Consider the following 24,896-nt stretch of genomic DNA (forward strand, 5'->3'; position numbering starts at 1 on the left):
GAGCTGTTTATTTGCATATTTCAAGATTTGCTCAAAGAAGAGACCATTGTGCTCTGTCTCTGCAGAGAGCTGCAACACTTTTTCCATTAATTCAAGAAATGTTGTCTCATACTCGGACAATGATTTATATTTATGATCTAAATACATTTTGATTTATAAGTAAATAAATGAATAGAATAAATGAAAGTGAATAGAAGAGCCAGATATGTGTAGGTAAAGAGCTGCATGCAACTTGCTTGAGCTGTGGGTTGGTCACCCACATGTATGTAATGTGTTCATATCTACAGAGAGAGGAAGAGGAGTCATGTTTCTGTGGAGGAGCAGCCGTCCTGCTGTGCTTTGTGTCAGGACGTCCTGAAGGATCCAGTCTCTACCAGCTGTGGACACTGGTTCTGCAGACAGTGCATCACCTCATACTGGGACCAGTCTGTTTCATCAGGAGACTCCTCCTGTCCCCAGTGTGGAAAAAGATCCAGAACAAGAGCTGGACTGCAGACAGCCAGTCAGAGCAGCTCTGTACAAAGTAATACTAGACATCTGTCCGCTGATGTCGTCATGTCTGAAAATACATAAATGTAAATGAAAACAGGACTTTCTGTTTAATTACAGGGACATTTGTTTTTTGTATACATTTTTAAACTATATTTTGAATCATAAATTCAGAAATATTTTTATTTATCTGGATTCTTGCTCTCTGAAGTCTAGTCTCTGAATGTTTGTTCTTTTCTTTCAGCAGATAGTGGTCTGCAGGAGGTTTTAGATGAACATAAGATCAGTCTGAGGAGGAGATGTGAACATGTGACTGAAGGAAGTGATGAAACAGGAAGTGGAACCCTCCTCAACACGATCTACACTGAGCTCTACATCACAGAGGGACAGAGTGAAGAGGTTAATACCCAGCATGAGGTGAGGCAGCTTGAGACAGCTTCCAAGAAGAAGACCCTCCATGACACTCCAATCAGGTGCCAGGACATCTTTAAAGCCTTACCTGACCAACAGAGAGCCATCAGAGTGGTTCTGACCAACGGCGTCGCTGGCGTTGGAAAAACCTTCTCAGTGCAGAAGTTCACTCTGGACTGGGCAGAGGGCTCGGAAAACCAAGATGTTGGTCTGCTGGTTCTGCTCTCGTTCAGGGAGCTGAACTTGATCAAAGATGAGCGGCACAGTCTCCTCACGCTGCTCCATGTTTTCCATCCAACATTACAGAAGGTCCCAGCAGAGAAGCTCGCCGTCTGGAAACTGCTGTTCATCTTTGACGGCCTGGATGAAAGCAGACTTTCATTGGATTTCCACAACAGTGAGGTTGTGTCTGATGTCACACAGAAGTCATCAGTCAACCTGCTGCTGACAAACCTCATCGAGGGGAATCTGCTTCCCTCGGCTCTCGTCTGGATAACTTCCAGACCTGCGGCGGCCAATCAGATCCCTTCTTCATGTGTTGGCAGGGTAACAGAAGTACGAGGCTTCACTGACGCCCAGAAGGAGGAGTACTTCAGGAGGAGAGTCAGTGATGAAGAGCTGTCCAGCAGAATCATCTCATACATCAAGACCTCCAGGAGCCTCCACATCATGTGTCTAATCCCAGTCTTCTGCTGGATCACTGCTACAGTTCTGGAGCACATGTTGACTACAGAGCAGAGAGGAGAGCTGCCCAAGACCCTGACTGACCTGTACTCACACTTCCTGCTGGTTCAGATAAAGAGGAAGAAGCAGAAGTACGATGAGGGACATGAGATGAGTCCACATAAGCGGACGGAGGCTGACAGGAAGGTTCTTCTGAAGCTGGGGAGGCTGGCGTTTGAACAGCTGGAGAAAGGAAACATCATGTTCTACCAAGAAGACCTGGAGCAGTGTGGTCTGGATGTCACAGAGGCCTCGGTGTACTCAGGAGTTTGTACAGAGATCTTCAAAAGAGAGAGTGTGATCTTCCAGAAAACAGTCTACTGCTTTGTTCATCTGAGCGTTCAGGAGTTTCTGGCTGCAGTCTACATGTTCCACTGTTACACCAGCAGGAACACAAAGGCACTGGAGGACTTTCTTGGGGATTTCTTTCTGAGGAGAGCCATGCAGAAATCCCTTGAAAGTAAAAATGGCCACCTGGACCTGTTTGTTCGCTTCCTTCATGGCCTCTCTCTGGAGTCCAACCAGAGACTCTTAGGAGGCCTGCTGGGTCAGACAGACAACAGTCCAGAAATCATCCAGAGAGCCATCAACAACCTGAAGGAGATGAACAGTGATAAGATCTCTCCTGACAGAAGCATCAACATCTTCCACTGTCTGATGGAGATGAACGACCACTCAGTACATCAGGAGATCCAAGAGTTCCTGAAGTCAGAGAACAGATCAAAGAAGAAACTCTCTGAGATCCACTGCTCAGCTCTGGCCTACATGCTGCAGATGTCAGAGGAGGTTCTGGATGAATTGGACCTGAAGAAGTACAACACATCAGAGGAGGGACGACTGAGACTGATTCCAGCTGTGAGGAACTGCAGAAAGGCTCTGTAAGTCCAGATGTGATTAACATTATGAATCAATTAGTTATTTAAATAGTCCGTTCGTCTATGTAACTTTCCTCGGATGATGGCGGTAAAATGCAAACCTGGTGAAACAAAAGAAAGATGTTATAGATTGATGTTGAGTTTTTATCACAGCAGCTTTGATCACAACATATAGCAGTATTTAACAGGTAAAAAAACAGATTATCACAGAAAACAGAAGTCGTAGAGAATTGATTTCATGTAATTCCTTTTTTCTGTAATGGTTCCAGAGCCATTTCATAGTGAGCATGGAGGATGTTAGAGGACACCAATCCCCCTTCTTAAAGAATATAGATTTAAAAAGAAGCTTAAATAAAGGGTTCTACTTTAAATAACACAAGTCTCATGTTCATTATTTAAATATAGTAGTCTATGTAACTTAAATAATATAGTATGTAAGCAGCCGTTGTGGTCACAGACATGGGACCAGATCAAACTGACAGGTTGAAACCATTATGGAAGCCTAGATGTAACAAAATTTTCTCTACCTTCATCTGCAAAATTAAAGCAGTTTTGTAATCAAATGCGTAAAGTAAATATAAAGTTTCCTCTTTTATGACAGACTTTCTGCATGTGGACTCTCAGAGACTCACTGTGAAATTGTGGCCTCAGCTCTAAAGTCTAACCCATCCCATCTGAGAAAGCTGGACCTGAGTAAAAACAAGCTGCTGGATTCAGGAGTGAAGCTACTGTCTGCTGGACTGGAGAGTCCACACTGCAGACTGGAGACTCTGAGGTGTGTTTACCGTTTGACAGAGGTTTCAAATGTTTTGTTAATAAACGTTTGGGATTTGCCTGTGAACAAATGATGAAATTTTGCAAGTAATGAAAAATGATGAGGATGTAGAGTGTATGAGGGATACGAATGAGGTTGTTGAAGATCTGATGATAGCACATAAAAAAGATGGTATGTAAACTGAGAGAGAGATGGGTTAGATGACAGAGTGCAAAGTTCAGTAACGGTTAAAATAGGAACTGTGATGATCTTCAATGATATCAGAAGCGTGTGGTGGTGCATTTAACCAGAGCTAAGAGTAATAATCAGCCAACATGTCACAAAAAAGCAGAATTCAATATCTGAGGATTTTAAAAAACAAGCTGGAGAAGAAAAATGACTGTTGTAATTACTATAAAAGATGTCAGGTTATCCTTTCTGTTAACAACCCTAACAAAGCAAACTCTATTTAAGAATCATCAAACTTTTTTATCCATCCATCTTTAAGATCCATGTAGAGCAAACTCATAGGTCCTCCAGTCCTGCGCTCATTAGAACATGTCAAAAGGTGCAGCACTCTTCAATAAACATGTATTTCACCTACTTGAAGTCATACAAATGATTATGAACGACATATCAAATTTGAAATATCTAAGAACAAAATTAAAGATGTTTAAACATTTGAAATTATATGAATCTTCCTTGATTTCAAAAATCTCAAACATGGCCTTCTGATATATATATATAAGTGCTCTAGTGAGGGATCGTCATTTTTATCTGCTGTAGCCAGCATTAGCACCGCCCAGTTCAAATTGAACTGTTCAAAAATGTAGCAAGCATCTTAAAATTCATCCACAGACTTCAAAACTTTGCTTCAAAGTAACGAGTTAGGGGAACTATAGTGGAGTCAAAGTACAATACTGTATATTACTTTTAAATGTAGTGGAGTAAAAGTCATAAGATTCCAAAAGTGAATACTCAAGTAAAGTACAGATACTCGAAAATTGGACTTAAGTACAGTACTCAAATATATGTACTTTGTTACTGTCCACCACTCGCAAATAACTACCTGTATGAGTGCTCTTATGTTATAATGTATTGGCAGGAAGTGGGGGCTTTTATTTTCATAAAACTGTAAGGGATGTTGTTGCAGATGAACCTTGTTGAATATGAATATAATGTGGTAATGTGTCTGCTCCGGTAAAGGTCTCTGTGATTGTCATTTACCGTCCACTAGGACAAATGGGTAACTTTGTGGAGGAGCTAGATACACTGCTGTCTTCAATCGTAGAGCATGACTGTCCCCTACTAGTCCTCGGTGACATGAACATTCACTTAGACAATTCAAACTCAGCAGACTTCCTGTATCTGATTCAGCCCTTTGATCTAACACGGGTTCTCAGCCTCCCGACCCACAAAGCTGGCAAGGTGCTTGACCTAGTTCTTGTCCGAAACTGTGCCACAGAGTGCGTAACAGTCACACCTCTACATGTGTCTAACCACTATTTCATTCAGTTCACAGTATGCCTACAGGAAAAGCCCATTCTTCCAACACCATTGGTTTCACACGGCCGCAACCTCCATAACCTGTCTCCCGCTCACTTTGCCTCAGTGGTAGCTTCCGCTCTACCCTCCCTCAACATATTTTCCTCACTTGAGGTCAATGATGCCACACAATCTCGTGATCTACACTAAGCTCATGCCTGGATAGCCTGTGTCCTCTTTCCACCAAGCCTGCTCACCCAAACCAGTCCCACCCGTGGCTAACTGATACCATCCGTGGGCTCGGTACTTATCTCAGAGCGGCTGAAAGAAAATGGCGAAAAACCAAAGACCCCGCCGACCTTAAGGGCTTTCAATTGCTCCTATCCTCCTTCTCAACAAGCATCAGTGCTGCCAAAACTGCGTTCTATAATGACAGAATAAGCAGTGCCACTGACTCAAGGAAATAATTTTCCACTTTTAAAGCACTACTAAATCCTCCTCCACCTCCACTACCCACAAACTTGTCTGCTGATACCTTTGCTGCCTTCTTCACAGGCAAAGTGGAGGCCATAACTAGCCAATTCTCTGAAACACTCAAACTCAACCATTGTATCAGTCCTACTACATCTTTTCCTCTGCCCTCCCAGGTCAGTGGTTGTTCACTCTCCTCGTAAGTATCAGAACTCTTGACCCGTAGCCGTCCAACTACATGCCCACTGGACCCGATTCCTACGAATCTCCTCCAAACCATATCTCCTACTGTGGTCCCGACAATCTCTCATGTGTTAAATACTTCTCTGGCTTCAGGAACCTTCCCGACCACTTTCAAAAGGGCTCGGGTTACACCCTTGCTAAAAAAAGCCCTCACTTGACCCAACTCAAGTTGAGAACTATTGACCAGTGTCTCTTCTACCTTTTTTATCCAAAACTATTGAACGGGCAGTATTCAAACAGGTCTCAGAATTCAGCTGCCTTTGACACAGTCAACCACAGGATCCTGCGTTCCTACAATGTTTTGTGGCAAGGACAATTATCCTCCTCCCATTGCCTCTCCACAGGGGTGGCCCAAGGTTCAGTGCTTGGGCCCCTTCTCTTCTCAATTTACACCTGCTCACTGGGGCCGATCATTCGCTCGCACAGCTTCACTTACCACTGCTACACAGACGACACGCAACTCTACCTATCCTTCCCACCAGGTGATCCCACTGTCTCGGCGCGGATCACGGACTGTCTATCGGACATATCTGCATGGATGAAGGCTTGCCACCTTCAACTAAACCTCTCTAAGACTGAACTCTTGGTCATTCCAGCCAAGCAATCTATCCACCATAACATCAAACTACAAACCATCACTCCAGCCAAGGTGGTGAGAAACTTGGGTGTCATGATTGATGACCAGCTGTCCTTTTCAGACCATGTTGCTGCTGTCTCTCGGTCATGCCGCTTTGCTCTATACAACATAAGGAAAATCAGGCCCTACCTCACTCAGTACGCCACCCAGCTTCTGGTACAGGCCATGGTTATCTCTCGCATCGACTATTGCAATGCCCTCCTAGCAGGTCTTCCAGCTTGTGCGGTGAAACCCTTACAAATGGTTCAGAACGCAGCAGCGCGTCTGGTTTTTGATCAGCCCAAAAGAACTCATGTCACTCCATCACGCAGTGACCTCCACTGGCTCCCCGCTGCCTCCAGAATTAAATTAAAGTCACTAATGCTTGCATACAAAGTCTGCACCCATCTACCTAAACTCCATAATGCAAACTTACGTTCCTTCTCACCTGCTACGCTCCTCCAACGAACGCCGCCTGGCTGCCATCCCTGCCATCCCTTCACACAAAGCAATCCCAGTCCCGGCTATTCTCATCTGTGACACCACGATGGTGGAACGAGCTACCACACGCCATCAGAGCAGGGGCGTCCCTCTCTAACTTCAAGAAGCTCTTGAAAACACATCTCTTCCAAGAACACTTCCTCTTATAACACCTCTAACTCCTAACCTCTAACATGCACTTCCTGTGCTCTTCTTCTTCTATCCCCTACAATGATCTTGTATAGATTGCACTTTTTGTTTTGATTGCACCTTGCTAACTCTTACTTCCTTCCCTAGGTATCTACCCCATTGATGTGATATGTACTGTGAGCTCTTACTAGTATTTATTGCTGCTCTTACTAGTATGTTTTGTCAGTTGTAGATCTGTAGTTGATGCTCGGTTGATGCTTGTATGTTGTTCCTCAAATGTAAGTCGCTTTGGATAAAAGCGTCTGCCAAATGAGTAAATGTAATGTAATGTGGTTTTGTCTACATCATTTATTCTCTATTCAGATTTAGGGGCTGCAGCTTATCAGAGATCAGCTGTGCTTCTCTGGCCTCGGCTCTGAAGTCCAAACCATCCCATCTGAGAGAGCTGCAGCTAAGTGACAACAAGCTGCAGGATTCGGGAGTGGCTCTGCTGTCTGCTGGACTGGAGTGTCCACATTGTAGACTTGAGACTCTGGGGTCAGTTCATTGACTCTTTACTTTTGTAGATCTCATATTTGAAAGTTTCTTGTACTAAATTTAGTCTGCAGTCACAAAGGACTTGGACTTTCTTAAATGAACATGTAGAAAATATCCATTGTTAGTTGTAGAATTAATGTCATACTTTTTGGTAAGTCATCACACCTATACAGAAGATCCTCTTTTGTTTTAAATTGATAAACAAGACCTTGGCTAAGCGTCGCTATGTTGGAGTTTACCCCAGTGGATGAGAGGGTCACCTCCCTACGCCTCCAAACTTCTGTAACATTAGTTGATGACAGCTACACTCATTACTATAAGTACGTGCAATAAAATCACACTGATCAGCCTCCCTGGTAAAGTCTACTCCAAGGTGCTGGTGAGGAGGGTTTGGCCAAGAAAAGGAACAATGCATTCCTGGTTGTGGAACAATGGACCAGCTCTTCTGTCTCGCAAGGATCCATTCTACATGTGCCTATCCATTCTACATGTGTTTTGAAGATCCAGATAAGGCTTATGACTGAAAGAAATAGATTGCAGCTACATGTGGCCAAAATGGGTTTTCTCAGGAGGGAGGCAGGCATCTCCCTCAGAGATAGGGTAAGAAGGCAAGTTATCTGTCAGGAACTTGGAGTAGAGCTGCTGCTCCTTTGCGTCCAAAGGAACCAGTTGAGGTGGTTTGGGCATCTGGTAAGGATACCCAATGGGCATAAAACGGGAGGTGTTCCAGGCATGTCCAGCAAGGGAGAGGCCTCAGGGTAGACCCAGGACTAGGTGTAGCGATTATATCTCCCCTGACCTTAGGAACACCTCGGGATACCACAGTGAGCACTGGTTAATGTGGCTTGGGCAGACCAGACCAGCGGTTGAAGATGGATGATTGATGATATAGTTTTTCTCCTCTAATTCCAGACTGGCCTGAGATCAGCAGCATGTGTTTTGATCTATGCTGACATGAATAGGTGTATGAATGTTGTGCTGACATTTGAATGATCCACAATAACACAACGACAAAGTCACTTTTAGGAAAAAGCTCATTGATTAAGACATAGTAATGTTGAACTACACATTTCAAACCTGAACACATCTGATTCGATTATAAACATATATCTCCATAATTTATTTGTTATTAAGATTGTTCGGCTGCAGTTTGTCGGTGACCAGCTGTGCTTCTCTGGCCTCAGCTCTAAAGTCCAACCCCTCCCATCTAAGAGAGCTGCAGCTGAGTAACAACAACCTGCAAGATTCAGGAGTGAAGCTTCTCTGTGGTTTTCTGGAGAGTCCACACTGCAGACTGGAGACTCTGAGGTCAGACACCATTTTTTACTTCTGTGTTGAGATTAATATGATGTGAAATGTCTATGAAGATTCTCAGTCATCCAGGTCATAGTTATCCAACGAAGGTTAAAATGAAGGGCAACTGGACTTGGTTGAAGATACTGGAAGACGTTTCGTCCCTTATCCAAAGGACTTCTTCAGTTCTGACTGACTGGCAGGGAAACTCAGCTATTTAACCTCAGTGGGGTCGTTATCTCGGGTCATCGATACCGCTGGTTCGTTAGTGTTCCTTGTTGCTGTGACGACAGTCGTTACAGTCGTTGAGACTACCTGTGGCCAAGACTGAACGACCATCGTTGGTATCTTCACCTGAGGCCAATAGGTTACGTTTGTTGAGTTTCCGGGGAAGTGATGAAAGGACAGCATTGTAAGTGGGGGATAAGTGGTGGCATAGACCCCCTCCCCTGTTCAATGACGGCTTCTCAACCCTGGTGTAGATGCTTCCTTGACACCTCTTTCAAACCATCCATCTTCTCTGTCTAAAATGTGCACCTGGTGGTGTGATGATGTGAAAGTTGTGGTGACACTAAAGTGCAGACATAAGGCTGATATTATACTGATCCACAATGAGTATCTTAATGCTAAAGTTTATTTTCCTTTTCAGTGGTTTAGTCCATTAACTGTGGCAGAGCAATGTTCAGCTTAAAACCTTAATATAACAAGAAAAATCTACACTGAATAATTCACTCTGAACCTCAAACTTGGCTAAATGACTTCACAAGAACTTTAACAAGGAACTGCAGGAAAGCAGAGCGCAGGTGGAAACACTTACAAAAACATAATGCTATGACACTTTTCAGCCAGGTTTCAAGACAGTTTACAGCACAGAATCAGCTTTCCTTAATGTCTGCAACGACCTGCTTTTGACTGTCAATTCAAGAAGCAACGCCATTCTTCTTCTCCTTGATTTCAGTTCCTCCTATGACTGTGGAACATACCATACTCATCAACCATCTCAAGCACGGGTTGAGCATTGAGAGTATGCAACTGGATTTGTTCTCCTCCTATTTTGCAAAAATGTTCTTAGTTAGCATAGACCATTTCTCCTCCCCTCACATGCTAATCTCTTCTACGGTGTCCCACAAGGGTCCATCCTCAGTCCCATCCTGTTTTCCATCTAGTTGCATCCCCTTGTTAGTCATACAGAAATATAAAATCTTCTACCACTGCTACACCAATGATATGCAGCTCTACCTATGTCTGAAACTCAACTGCCCATCACACATAAACCGCCTCACGGAGTGCCTTGAGGATAGTAGATGCTGGATAACCCTTAGACCCTTGCAGCTCAGCGATAATAAATCAGAGGTGCTCTTTGCCCCCTGGACTCCATTAAACTACTCACCTATAACTTATTCCAACTATCCCCTTAACCCAAACCCCACGCTACCAACCTTGGGTTTATCCACGACTCTGCCCTTAAAGTTGATAAACAAATGCAGCTGTCAAGTTCAGCTTCTTTCAGCTCCAATCCATACCCAAATTAAAACCGTTCCTTTCCCACCCAGACCTGGACATAGTCATTCAAGCCTTCATATCCTGACTGATCGACTACTGCAACTCCCTCTACTCTGTTATTACCCAGTCATCCATGTTTTTGGTTGTATCTGTGTTTCGCAACTTGGCTTTTTATTTTTTATTATATAGTTTATTGTTCTTTGGCATCTCCCACTGTACAGCATATTTTTTTGTTTTCAGATGGGCATTATTAATAAATTTAACTTAGATTTTTGTCTTAAATGTAAACTTTGTTTTTATAAAATAAATTATAATTAAAAATATATAAAAAGAATGGATAAATAACTAATATATTGTTCAAATATTAGACAATAACAAATATAGTCAGTATTTGCCTTTTCCAACATTGTTATGAAACTATATGATGCTTAAACTGACTGAATAGTTTAAAGTGAAGAAGCTTTGATTTGATGACTCCACTATTCCTAAAAGAAATATTGTAGATGTTTTTATTTCACTTTCCCCAAAGTTCATCTTGATATATTTGGCATCTTTGGAAACTATGGGATCTTGAGTGGAATCTTATATCAGTTTCTGTGGGTTATTTGTGTTTGGCTGCACAGCATGAGTTTGTATAGATGGAGCCACTGTTGGAGCTGCAGAGTTTAAGAGGTGAAGTCGCTACGACTTTGTTGAAGTAGCAGCACGTTGTCATTAATATTACTGAGAGCTTTTTTTTACCTTTTTGTATTTTACAGTTTGAACCTGCATCCTGTTGGGTTCAAGTGTTTGGAGTTTCCATTTTCTAAACTTCTACATTCTAAACCTTCTTCAGCTCTGAACAGATTATTAAATACGATTTCAAGCAGTAACATTGTCTTCTAAAGATACATCTCTTATTCTTTATTCAGATTAAGTGACTGCAGTTTGTCAGAGATCAGCTGTGCTTCTCTGGCCTCAGCTCTGAAGTCCAACCCCTCCCATCTCAGAGAGCTGCAGCTGAGAGGAAACAAGCTGCAGGATTCAGGAGTGAAGCTGCTGTGTGGGTTTCTGGAGAGTCCACATTGCAGACTGGAGACTCTGAGGTCAGTTCACTGACTCTCTGTTACTCTTGTAGATCTTATTATATATTTAATTAACATAAGTTTAGAATCGCTTACCCCACCTTTAATCTGTGTTGACATGAATAGGTGTATGAATGTTGTGCTGACATTGGATGATGTCTGTAGAAGGCTGACATTATGATGATCCACAATAACACAATGACAAAGTCCCTCTACTCATTTTAGGGAACAGCTCATTGATTAGGACATAGTAATGTTGAGCTCCACATTTAAAACCTGAACACATCTGATTGGATTAGAAATGGATTTCTGTCTAAATTATTTATTATTTATTCAGTTTGAGTCTCTGCAGTTTGTCAGAGATCAGCTGTGCTTCTCTGGCTTCAGCTCTGAAGTCCAACCCCTTCCATCTGAGAAAGCTGCAGCTGAATAGAAACGACAAGCTGCAGGATTCAGGAGTGAAGCTGCTGTGTGGGTTTCTGGAGAGTCCACACTGTAGACTGGAGACTCTGAGGTCAGTTCACTGACTTGCTGTTAAATTATGATAATCCACAATAACACAATGAAAAAGTCACTTGACTCATTTTAGACAAAAGCTCATTGATAGGACATGGTAATGTTGAGCTACATATGTTTTATCTCCATCATTTATTCTTGATTTAGATTGTGGGACTGCAGTTTGTCAGAGATCAGCTGTGCTTCTCTGGCCTCAGCTCTGAAGTCCAACCCCTCCCATCTGAGAGAGCTGCAGCTGGGCTACAACAAGCTGTATGATTCAGGAGTGAAGCTTCTCTGTGATTTTCTGGAGAGTCCACACTGTAGTCTGGAGACTCTGAGGTCAGACACCATTTTTTCCTTCTGTGCTGAGATTAATATGATGTGAAAGTTTTGGTGACACTAAACTGCAGACATAAGGCTGATATTATATTGATGCACACTGAGTAAGTCTATTTTCTTCTTCAGTGGTTTGGTCTATTGACTGTGGCAGAGCGATGTTGAGCTCCACATTTAAAACCTTAATATAACAAGATGTCTATGAAGATTCTCAGTCATCCAGGTCATAGTTATCCAGCAAAGATTAACGTCAAGGGCAACTGGGCATGGTTGAAGATACTGGAAGACGTTTCGTCCCTCATCCAAAGGACTTCTTCAGTTCTGACTGACTGGCAGGGAAACTCAGCTATTTAACCTCAGTGGGGTCGTTTGCCAGGATTGTCGATACTGCTGGTTCGTTTGTGTTCCTTGTTGCTGTAACGACAGTTACAGTCGTTAGGACTACCTGTGGCCACCTGAAGGGGCACTTACAGCCTGTGGATACCCTAAATGGACCTTTGTAAAAAAAAACTGACAAGATCCAAGAAGAACAAAACTACAGGGGATGAAAAAAAGAAGGTCAAACGCAACAACATTGTGATTCCATACGTGTCTGGAGTATCAGAGAAACTCAGGAGGATTTTCAACAAACACAACATCCCTGTGTTTTTTAAACCCAAGAACACACTAAGACAGATGCTGGTCCACCCCAAAGACCGCACACCCAAACACAAGAAAAGCAATCTAGTGTATGCGGTCCAATGCAGTGAGGAATGCACAGACCTGTATATTGGGGAGACTAAACAACCACTACACAAACGCATGGCTCAACACAGAAGGGCCAACTCCTCAGGTCAAGACTCTGCAGTCTACTTACATCTGAAGGACAGAGGACACTCGTTTGAGGACCACCAGGTGCACATTTTAGACAGAGAAGATGGATGGTTTGAAAGAGGTGTCAAGGAAGCATCTACACCAGGGTTGAGAAGCCGTCATTGAACAGGGGAGGGGGTCTACGCCACCACTTATCCCCCACTTACAATGCTGTCCTTTCATCACTTCCCAGGAAACTCAACAAACGTAACCTATTGGCCTCAGGTGAAGATACCAACGATGGTCGTTCAGTCTTGGCCACAGGTAGTCTTAACGACTGTAACGACTGTCGTCACAGCACCTAGGAACACTAACGAACCAGCGGTATCGATGACCCGGGCCAACGACCCCACTGAGGTTAAATAGCTGAGTTTCCCTGCAAGTCAGTCAGAACTGAAGTCCTTTGGATGAGGGACGAAACGTCTTCCAGTATCTTCAACCAAGTCCAGTTGCCCTCAACTTTAATCTTCGTTGGATAACTTAACATAACAGGAAACATCTCCACTGGATAATTAACTCTGAACCTCTTAAACTCCTGATCAGGACATTGGTGGTGGTGGTTGGTGAAGGGTCAAAGAGTAATAACTGGATATCTGACTGGTTTAACTGAAAGAGTGAATGCCCTCAGTCAGCTGATCATGTTGTAAACTGGAAAAGAAACGCATGAAGATGGTCTTCCTGATTGAACTTCTGCTTATCTCCATTTCAATGAGGAGATGTATTTGAAAAAGATGCTTAAAGAGTATTAAGACTTTGGCCAGTTTTTGTAATTATACCTCATTATGATGTCATATTTTAAGGAGGTAGTGATGCCATGAGCTGTACGGGAATATCCCTCTAAAAAGAAAATAATGTACCTTACCCGGTAGCAGCAGATTTCCAGATAAATGCATAATATGTAATTTAGTCATAGAGAAGCATGGCTGTGAAGTCTTTATTGTATCTGATATTTTTTGATGTTTAAGGTAGTAGACTACTAGCAATGACCATGAGATATCCTTAAAGAGGTCAACAATGACCCAGCACTAACTAAATGCAATGAATTTGTAGCAATTACCAGCTAAATGATATGCTAACTTGTCAGCAATGACTAAACGCAGTTGTATTTTTATTATTATTTTGAAAGTCCGTTGCTCACCGGCACTGAATATACACAGGCCTACAGTCAAATCATGGGTCACAGGAGAGGTGGGATGTTGATCTGCCTGCAAATAACCCTCCCAAACAAGCAGCAGAGAGAGGCTTCGGCAGGTTCCCTCAGGTGAACTGTGCTTCTGTGCAGCCGTAGCCTTTTTAACTTAAATTAAAATTATACATAGGCTAGTATATACATTATATACATAGGCATAAGTATTTTCTGGTTTCTTACTAGAAATTTTGAGCTCCCTGGCGATCTCCCTCCAGTCAGCTGCCACCACTACATAGATAACTCCATATTTCAACTTTATGAATTAACTGTTTCTCAGCCATGCAGTGCAACGTGATGACATAATGAATTAAGAGAAACAGGGTGGTCCCTTAGGTCAAAACAGCACGCCACGTCACTTACAGTAAAAAAAAACAACAATGCAATCGTACCGATTTTGTTGCTGACACCATCTCGCATCACATTCAGTTAGGCCAAGAAGTAAACGTCTACATTCTAAACCTTCTTCAGCTCTTAACAGATTATTAAACACTGAATGATTTCAAGCAGGATCATTGTCTTCTAACGTTACATCATTTATTCTTCATTCAGATTGAGTTATTGCAGTTTGTCAGAGATCAGCTGTGCGTCTCTGGCCTCAGCTCTGAAGTCCAACCCCTCCCATCTGAGAGAGCTGGAGCTGACTAACAACAAGCTGCAGGATTCAGGAGTGAAGCTGCTGTGTGGTTTTCTGGAGAGTCCAGACTGCAGACTGGAGACTCTGAGGTCAGTTCACTGACTCTTACTAGTGACTCTGTTACTATTGTAGATCTGATATGTTTAACTAACAATTGAACCTAATTTCTGTTCATACATAACTTCCATTGATAAAGTTGTAAATGTCCTTTTGTTCATATTTTCATGTTTCTTGTGCTAAATTTAGTCTGCAGTCACAAATGGTCACATCTGTATACAGAAGATCCTCTGAACTAATATTTGTTTTAAACTGATAAAGTTTTCTGATGAAGTAGAAATATTTTCTCTAATTTCACTGTGTTTTCACAATTGATGTCTGATCATTGAAATTGATCCTTTATCCTTTTGTTCACTGTCTTCATGGGCACCCATCATTGACGTTATGCATTCCCTAGTTCCATACCCTAACCATAGCCACTACCTGCCTAAAACCTAACCTTGAAACCAATCTTTCTTTATTCAGATTGAGTGGCTGCAGTTTGTCAGAGATCAGCTGTGCTTCTCTGGCCTCAGCTCTGAAGTCCAACCCCTCCCATCTGAGAGAGCTGGACCTCAGCTACAACAAGCTGCAGGATTCAGGAGTGAAGCTGCTGTGTGATCTTGTGGAGAGTCCACACTGTAGACTGGAGACTCTGAGGTCAGTAGAGGGTTTGAGTCAGTCCATGCTCGTGTAGGGAGGACAACTTCTGTACATTTGAATTTCATTATACAACCAGCAGACATGATGGTGAGTGATTGTACAGTCAGAGGCACAGAAGTTGCCAAAGGAGAACTGTTTGTGACCTTAGTGTAAAGAAATGTTCTTCTGAGACGTCTCCAAATATGTAAACCACTTCTCAATAGTAAAAGTGTCTATTTGACACTTTCCAGACATTGTACTTGAACTCTCCAATTACACTGAACAAAATTATAAATGCAACACTTTTGTGGTACGGGGGTCAGGAAACCAGTCAGTATCTGGTATGACCACCATTTGCCTCACACAGTAAAACACATCTCCTTCGCACTGAGTTGATCAGGTTGTTGACTGTGGCCTGTTGAATGTTGGTCCACTCCTCTTTAATGGCTGTGCGAAGTTTCTGGAAATTGTCAGGACATATGCCGATCCAGATCAACCCAACATGCTCAATGGGTGACATGTCCGGTCAGTATGATGGCCATGCAGGAACTGGGATGTTTTCAGCTTCCAGGTCTGCGTTTGTGAGGCCGGTTGGATGTACTGCCAAATTCTCTGAAACGCCTTTGGAGGCGGCTTATGATAGAGAAATGAACATTCAATTCACTGACAACAGCTCTGGTGGACATTCCTGCAGTCAGCATGCCAATTGCACGCTCCCTCAAAACGGCATCTGTGGCATTGTGCTGTTTGATGGAACTGCACATTTTCGAGTGGCCTTTTATTGTGGGTAGCCTAAGGCACGCCTGTGCAATCCCCATGCTGTCTGATCAGCATCTTGATATGCCACATATCACATAATTTTGTTCATTGTATATGTGTAACATTATCCCTCATGTAGACTGTCTTGTCTTATGGATCTGTGAAGGTGTCAAGATTTGGGTAAATCATAAAAAGACTCAATGTAAGGAAATACTGTGGGCTGTAATCAAGTTCAATGAGTATACAATAACGACCCTTTAAAATGCTTGGGAATTATTTTATTTGACTTACTGTAGACTGGGCTCTATAGGTTTTCCTCTTTTGCTCTGTTTCATGCAGTTATAGTATATGTTCACTGTGACTTTGATAAGATCAGAAATGAATGAGTTTGCCATTTCCTGTGTTAAAGTTAGATAAATCTTATTAAATCTTATTATTATTGTTTAAATCAATCATAGCCTATATTTTAGATCAGCGTTACCTTAGCATTACATTAAGTTGTCGAAATATATAGCGTTGTTTGATTTATATGCATAACGCCATGTAATCATACCAATTTTGATAACAAGGGACGGGGAGAAGTTGATAATTATAAATGTTTTTCCATGTGGTAAAAATTTGAATTTTTATTAGTAATATTCTGGTAAATTGTTTATATTTCTTTCTATGATCTTTATTAACAAGTGTTGTGATTGATTATTGATAAAGTGCAATTCCAACTCTGAAGGTGTCGACTGGTCCCTAAATTAGTGCAACAGGTTTTGGTGATTGAGGTAGATCTTTGAATTAAAAGGGAATTCTCTTTAGTAGAGTTATGTCAGGAACAGGTGTCATGTTCGGGTTCAATGTCAGATCATGAAGTCGAATGAACTTGATAACTATCTCTCTCTATCAGTAACGAAGACATCTTTGCTGATAGGAATGGCTGTTACCTAGGAGCGATATGGGATATGTTTTAATTCTTAGATGTTTACAGGCTGACTGTTTCCACTTACAACGCAATACATGTGACCTCCAGATCAACATGTGGCTTATACATTTGAGCCAAACATCCAGGGTGGCTGTACTAGTAAAGAATTACCTTGCATGGGATACATCTAGAGTCTGAGGGACAACAAAGGGATAAAAACTTTGGACCAAGAAGGAATCTTCAGATTTGGTTTGGTACTACACTGTGCTTTCCCTCTGTAATGCTATTACTAGTCCCCTTGGTTGAGTTTAATTTGAAAATACTGTGTAAGAAATCTTGAGCTTCCTGAGATCTTCTTTTCCAAATAAGAGTTGGCTTGCTCACCAGAATTTCAATCACATCAGTAAAAAGAAGAGAAAAAAACAAATACAGTCTCAGCCTCTCTTTGCCCTCCTCTCTGTCTGACCCCCCAACTCCGAATTTGTACAATGTAAGAAGAACAAGTTATTCATTTATAAATATAACATATTGTTTATCATGTAACCACACTGCCATGTAGTGACCATAGATAATGTGATCTTTTTAACAACTGCAGGTGTGATTTGTGTAAGAATGTAACTTATTAAATCGTGTGATAAAAGCTAAAAATAAAAGCTCTATAAAACTAAGGGTTATTTAACATTCTGTCTCTCTATTAGAAGTATTGAAATGTGTGTTTCTGACAGTTAAGCAGTTAAATATTAATGCTGTTTAAACCACGTGTTATTCAGAATGCTTTTATGTAAACATTATTACAAACAATTTGACGTGAGAATCACTAGTGATTGACCATAATGATTAGGAAGTATTTTTATGTTGCACATAACATATCAAATTAGATTGTTCCACAAAAGTAGGGGAAGTAGTGGGTTACAGTTTACTGTACTGGGCAATTTTAATCGTTATTGTTTTGCATATGACAGCTTGTTGCTGAACTTTGAGGGAATCTCTGTACATTACATTCTTGTTCTCCGACTCCTTTCTCTCAAGAGGTAGCAACGGGGCCCAGCCTGGGGCACGTTCAATCTGAACCTTTGAGGTATGTTTGGTGGGTGTGTGTTAGAGGCAGGGCTAAACTGGGACAAAAGAAATCAACACAGGCATTTTTGCCCCAGGCGGCCCACCAGTACAGATGTACATCACAACATAAATGACAGACACATTAGAACCACTGCTTGAAATAGGAAAAACAATAGGTGTCAGTAATGCCCATTCGCATGTTGACATGTGTATTGGCTAGTAAATCAGATGTGAAATAGAACAAGGGGAGTGTGTTGCAATGGCATCCTTGCTTTGGCTAAATCTACATCTGTCCACTGCAGATGCATTGTCCACAAAATGGAGGAGTAACTACTATAAATTAGTTATATTAATATTAATATTAATATATTTATAGGTTATACTTTATTTGGCTAATCTTTATAGAGTAGGCTAATTGTAACAGTTCAACAGCTTATTAGTTGAGATCCAACAATTCTGTTGTACAAATAAAACCGTCTTACACCACATTAAGGTTTGACAAGGGCTCTTAGTGCATTCATTAAGGTCTCATATAAAAGTATACTAAACTACTAGCTTACTACTATCCATAATATTAACTCCAGTAACCGCAGTTTCAAATGTGTGGGTTGTTTTCCTTCATTAAATCCTTGCGCAAGGAAAAATAGTCTTCACTGGTGGTTAGTCTAATTTGTTAATGCTCAGTACTAACTTAACTCAATAATCATAACTATTCATGCATAACAAGTTCAACATCTTGAGTTTGCTGTAGTGGGTCAAACTTTTTTTAAATTGATGAGCTTGTGAGAAGTGCCGCTACGCAAGAAGAAGTCCATGTACAGAGTCCTTGCGTACCGGTGAGTGCCGGCCATTGCAGCCTTTGCACTTACGCTCTTACCAGGTGACATCAGCTAAGTCTGTGAGAGCTAAGAGCTTATGCTGGGTTCCAAGACAACTTGGAAGTCGAACATTTCCCAGTTGAAATGTCCTATTTCTGACCTTGTCTGAGCGTTTCAGTTTGTTTTTGGTGCAAAGAAGACAACGTTGAGAGATTGTTAACCGTCACCATCTACCTCATAACATTAGTGACATATGTTGATGTCATTTTCCATAAAAAACAGGTTTTACAGTGTGGTATTAAATATCTTATTTGACTCCCCTACACCTATTAGTAATACCCCTATTTGGTTATTTCCAATAACTGAGATAGGCTTAAATATATTGGAACTAAAAAGCGATTGGGAAGAGAGTGGGAAAGGACATCTGGCAAGTCAGTACATAAGGAGCAAATATTACAGTTACTTAGATATGTATACAGATGGATCTAAAGATGAAGAGGACAAGGTAGGAATAGGAATATATATACCAACAATGAATGTAATCATTGGAAAAAGATCACCTGATCAGGCGGTATTGTAGGACTGCAGTGGGTTGAGGAGGTAAAACCAGACAGAGTGGTATGTTGTGTTGATGCTGTAGCAGCCTTTTATAGTATTCAAAATATGAAATCTGATTGAGAGGATTTAATGCTAGAAATGCATTCAAGTTTATTTAGATTACAGAGACTTTGGATAGATGTGAGATTCTGCTGGGTTACTGCCCACGTAAGTATAAAAGGGAATGAGGGAGTAGACAAAATAGCTAAAAAATCAACCCGGACCATGGAATGCAAATCCATGGAAAATGTAGAACATGTACTATTACATTGTAGGAAATATAAGGATGAGAGGATGAGGCTAAATCAAAAGATAATTCAGGCAGGAAAGGGACCTTGAAGGTTTCTTAGGCACAGCAGGAGATGCGGTAAAGCCGTGTTCATCAGTGGAGGAGCGCTAACGTTAATGAGCGATTAAACTATAGTGTTTGACGTATTCTAAATATATCTGCGAGCTGCTTGTCTCTAGTTACAGTCAGAAATGATTAAACCAGAGTGGACTAGTGAATAAATCTGAGCTGTACAAGTATCTAACACGGCTTCCTGCCTAACAAAGTTCTCTAATGTTACCTCTTCTTTTGAATGTGAAACGTTAGCGTGAAATCTTAAAGTTGCAGGTCCTCTTTGTAGACAGTAATTTAGTATTAGATTAATTAAACAGCAGCGTTTCCTCTGTGTCACTATCATAGACAATATGTTTTAGAAAGTAGTCATTGTGGGCCGTGGCAGATTATACGTAAGGTAGGCCCAGTAACTACTGCACGACAAAAAAAATAAATTATTTGCCCATGTAGGAGAGCCCTGTTTATCATTGTTATTATAGAAATGACATTATGTATGATATGGTATTATTCATAGTAATAAAAAAGTTGCTTTTTATACTGCATTATGTCATGGTATCTTGGTGAGGTCTCAACATAACATTTCAGGGACAATTTTTGTTTATGTCAAGCATTTCTTAAAATAAGGGGAAAAAACAATATCGGCCAATATATCGGCTATAGGATTTTTAAAATCTCAAATACCGAAATCGGTAATGGACTTAAAAATCCCATATCGGTCGGGCTCTAATATTAATTATATAATGTTACTTTATTGATTATAATTTCATATAGAATACTATATATCTTACCACTAGTATAACATTAATTTCTGTTAGAGCAGTTTCTTTTTTGTGGGTTGTTTGCATTCATTAAATGCTTGTGCAAGAAAAATGCTTTACGCCAGGAATCCACTGACTCTGGCTACGGCACGTTACAGCTGCACCACGGAGACTTCAAAACTGCAGTCCACAAACCAACGGGTGACATCACAATGATTATGTCCTATACAGTCTCTGAGCCTGCCCCACATTATTTACTTGTTATTAATTTGTCCTTTGTGTGCTTCTACTAGCTTCCTTACAGCTCTACGTGACCCCGTTTCGTTCCGTCAACTTCGGGCTGCATTTCCCACAAGTGTTTTACCTGCCTGACTTTGCTGACAGATTTTGTTGATTTGGTAATCAGTGTTTGGTTTTTGTGCTTCTACTATGATTAAGTAGGCTACGTAGTTAAATGATTTCCTTTTGTGTCTGTTAGATTGTTTATTTTTTTGATTTTTTTGACAATTTTGAAAATTGACCGGATTCTCTCTGCCGTTCTGTGTCTGACATCCTGCCTTGATCTGCTCTGTGCTGCTTGATGCGGCTAGCGTTAAAAATATACCTGCTACCTGATTCTCTGTGGAGCGCCGCGCCGCTTCTGGGCCACTTCTGGGACCTGCTGCGGCCGCAGCTGGTGGACTCAAGAGCATTGACTATAATGGCCGCTATTATCTCTGGCAACCACGGCGCACCCGTACACGCCGTAGCCGGAGTCAGTGGATTTTAGGCTTTACACACACAAAACACACAGAAACAGACCCGCGGAAAGCTAAACTATGAAGTGTCACATGACGCATCTAAACCAACCACGTTGTCAGAAATCAACACTAGCCAGTCTGATTTCACGCTTAGCTTAAATCCGCCTCTTCACTTTTACGATTAGTTGCTGGTACAAAGGTAATAACCAGAATTGGATCAGAAAGCTTTCTGCAGCAGACATCAGACCCCAGACAAGCATTTAATCGTCTTCCAAAATTTGAAGGGGTTGTTTAGATTGAAGTTTCTATTAGAAAGTGATCTTTGGCTTTTCTAATAGCGACTGTGCACAAATTGCGCAGTCAGGAAGTCTCAGTCTCAGAGTTGGCTAAATCTGAAGTGAACCATGCATTGTTTCGGCCTTTTACTCTATACTTTCTGAGGGGAGCCTGCTACAATTTCTTTAAAAGCATCATATAAAATTTCCAAGCATTTCAACATCAGCAGTAAGATACATTTTATCCCAATCAAAATAAAACAGGTCATGAAAAAACCCTTGTTCTGTAAAATGTTTCATGTCATGCTTATAATGATGTGTGGCTTGGTTTTGGGAATTTTTTGTATTTCTGACTGTGGCAACAACACAGTGGTCACTAACGTCGTTTGCAAATACAGAAGCTGCTGAGTATTTATAAGGAACGTTGGTTAAGATAAGATCAATTAGAGATGATTTTTCTGGACCTTTCAGGTTAGGTCTAGTGGGACCATCGATGAGCTGAAAGAGATTTAGTGAGTCACAGTAAGCACTTGTCTCATTCAGTATAGTCCGAAGGGGAGCACAGCAGAGTATATGTCAAGTAGACTTAAAATATTAAAATTACAAATATTATGAATTCTCATTAAATAATGTTGTTAGTCTCATAATTATTTTCTTCTGGACATATAAGAGAACACAGACATGTTGGAGAGATTCTGAATATGCAGAAAGTTTTGAACTTGAGCAGAATACCTGCTAAAAACAAAGTCCAGGAGTTTATAACTGAATTGAAATTAAATAATTTATCATTGAGGTAAAAAGGTGCCCCAACAGATAACTTTTCAATTTTTTTATATATCTTTTTGTTTGAATCAAACAAAACAATAATTATTTATTTTATCGATTTAAAATCATTTATTATGTCTCTAACCCCCCACTAGTCTGAAAAAAGACGCAAGCAAAGTAGCCCAAAATCTCATGTCTTGCCATAGAGTATTTCCATGGTTAAAAAGAAACCATTATTATATTTTGGTTTATTCAATAATGAATTCACAATTAGAATATCAATAAATACAGATGCATTAATCAATAAATAATAGAAAGTCAGCAGAACTGATCCTGTGCCTCTGAGCATGACACAATATAAATACAGAATGCAGGTTGTTGTTCAAGTGCAGGTGTTTGTTAAACAGTTACAGAGAGAAAACCTGCTGCTCTGCAGTGATAACTGAAGTATATGTAGCATTAGTATAAGCGCAGTACACATGTGTGCAGACACAAACTCCATCAAAAGTCTTTCCAGCTGTTAGAGCTGACTGACACTGACTTCAATGTTACAAGGTAGATTTATTTTATCTCAACACAACAAGTTATAGAGTGAAATTGAGTTTGTAACTCCCTTCTGCTACATAGCAGACAATATACATTAATATAAAAGCAATTCTAAAAATGGTAAACAGAAATAAACTATCATCAGTGGAGCAGGCTGAGGATGAATTAGAGTTTAAGAGTCTGATAGCTTGGGGGGAAAAAGCTGCTCTGCAGTCTGGTGGTGCGGCAGCTGAAACTTCTATAACTCTTCCCAGAAGGCAGCAGGGTGAACAGGCTGTGGCTGGATGCTTTCTATTGCTCCTGCTGCTCCAAGCTGACAAGAGCTTGATACGGGAATTTTGTCTTCTTAAGCTTCCTCAAGAAATACAGTCGTTTCTGAGCTTTCTTCACCAGCGTGGAGATGTGAGACGACCTTGTGATTGAAATGTTCCGACCTGGCGACCTGTCAATCAGGATGGAGGCGACTTTTGTGTCCACTGTTGTGTGTCCATTTTTTTATTAAGTGGCTGTCAGCAGGAGAGAGAGCACGTCCTGTTTGAGTCTGTAAGTAAATTTTGTTTTACAAGTAAATTGTTTTAACCTTTTTTTAAATAATTTTAACTGTTGAATTTTACTTTTTTTTTATATCCAGGATGTATTTAATAACCAATTTAACATGTTAACAGTATAACATAACTTATAAGCCTTTGGTTTGGTTTGCACTGATGGAAGCTAAATGTTTACTGATCACCTGACAGCAGTAAATGGACGCAATATAAGTGATTTGGTGGTCGAGTTGAAACTGGGCTCCTACATATGAGCATGACGCTTGTAGTGTTGTGAATATGTCAGCTTATGGGAGACAATTTCAGCCCCCTGCTGGTGTAGCTGGAAAACTGCTCTTAAACTTAGAGGTTCTTTTTTTTACCGATCTTGAGCAGGACAATTTGGACAAAACTCAACAAACGCATAAAAAGGAAGTCACAAATGTAACGTGACCTGCAAATTGACAGGAAGTGAGCTGAAAATGTGTAAAAACAGTTTTGTGTGTAGAAATGGATCCGACAAGTTTTTCCAGGTCCTGCTGAGACATAAGTCCTTTAATCCTTATATTCTTCAGGTAATAGTAGGCTGACTTTGTAATTATCTTAATATGGCTGCTAAAATTCAGGTCTGAATCCATGACTACATCAAGATTTCTGGCTTGGTTTGTGGTTTTTAACTTTACCTACTGAAACTGAGCTCTGACTTTCAATCGTTCTTTCTTTGCACCAGAAACAAGGACTTCAGTTTTATCAGTCATCAGTTTCAATTGAAAATTGTGGCACATCCAATTGTTGATTTGTTCAATACGTGTCCCCTGGTAAATCTGTGTGTCATATGCATAATTACGGTGGCGTATTTTGTTGTTTTCATAATCTGAGCCAGCATGTAGATAATAAACAGAAGAGGCCCCAGAATGGAGCCTTGGGGAACTCCACAAGTCATTTCTGTTTGCTCAGATTTGTAATTACCTATAGACACAAAGGTAGTCCCTGCCCTTTAAGTAGGATTCAAACCAGTTTAGTACTGTGCCAGAAAGTCCCACCCAGTTTTCAAGTCTGTCGAGTGATGTGTTGTGGTTGGATGTGTCGAATGAAGCTCTGACATCCAGCAATTCCAAGACTGAAATTTTGCCACTGTCATCTTTTAAGAGCCGTCTCAGTGCTGTGGTGTGGTCGAAATCCTGACTGGAAGACATCAAAACCTGTATTTAGTGCCAAGAAAGCTCTAAGCTGTTGGAAAAACAGCTTTTTCACTGATTTTAGTTAAAAATGGGAGATCTGATCCCTCACTATAATTTCTCATGAGTGACCGGTCAGGATTGTTCTTTGTTGCCTGTGGCCTGTGGGAAAAAACCTGAGAGGAGAGACAATTTGTAGAATATCTGAGGCCATGCAGTTAGAAACACTTTTGAAAAAACCTGTTGGCAGAATATCAAAGCAGCATGAGGAGGATTTCAGATTATGATCTCCAGGTTTTTATGGTTGACAGAACTGAATCGTGTCATGCTATTTAACCTGTTT

At 40.9% G+C, this 24,896-nt stretch overlaps 1 protein-coding gene across 1 annotated transcript in view; it reads left to right on the forward strand.

The window, feature by feature from the left end:
• The window catches only part of LOC119885984 (NACHT, LRR and PYD domains-containing protein 3-like), a gene marked incomplete at its 5' end in the record, with an annotated part of 20,574 nt that extends 2,555 nt beyond the window's left edge, over window positions 1-18,019 (forward strand). The window contains 9 exons of the mRNA XM_038696436.1: window positions 288-523; window positions 734-2,501; window positions 3,100-3,273; window positions 7,061-7,234; window positions 8,369-8,542; window positions 11,432-11,608; window positions 11,758-11,931; window positions 14,519-14,572; window positions 17,980-18,019. Of these exons, the coding sequence (XP_038552364.1) occupies window positions 288-523; window positions 734-2,501; window positions 3,100-3,273; window positions 7,061-7,234; window positions 8,369-8,542; window positions 11,432-11,608; window positions 11,758-11,931; window positions 14,519-14,572; window positions 17,980-18,019 (2,971 nt within the window). The remainder of the gene's footprint in view (window positions 1-287; window positions 524-733; window positions 2,502-3,099; window positions 3,274-7,060; window positions 7,235-8,368; window positions 8,543-11,431; window positions 11,609-11,757; window positions 11,932-14,518; window positions 14,573-17,979) is intronic.
• Between the last annotated feature and the right edge of the window lie 6,877 nt (window positions 18,020-24,896).

Source organism: Micropterus salmoides, unplaced genomic scaffold, assembly GCF_014851395.1.
Source record: "Micropterus salmoides isolate LMB-PRFRI ecotype aquatic unplaced genomic scaffold, ASM1485139v1 Ms_hic_scaffold_1, whole genome shotgun sequence".
Taxonomy (NCBI): domain Eukaryota; kingdom Metazoa; phylum Chordata; class Actinopteri; order Centrarchiformes; family Centrarchidae; genus Micropterus; species Micropterus salmoides.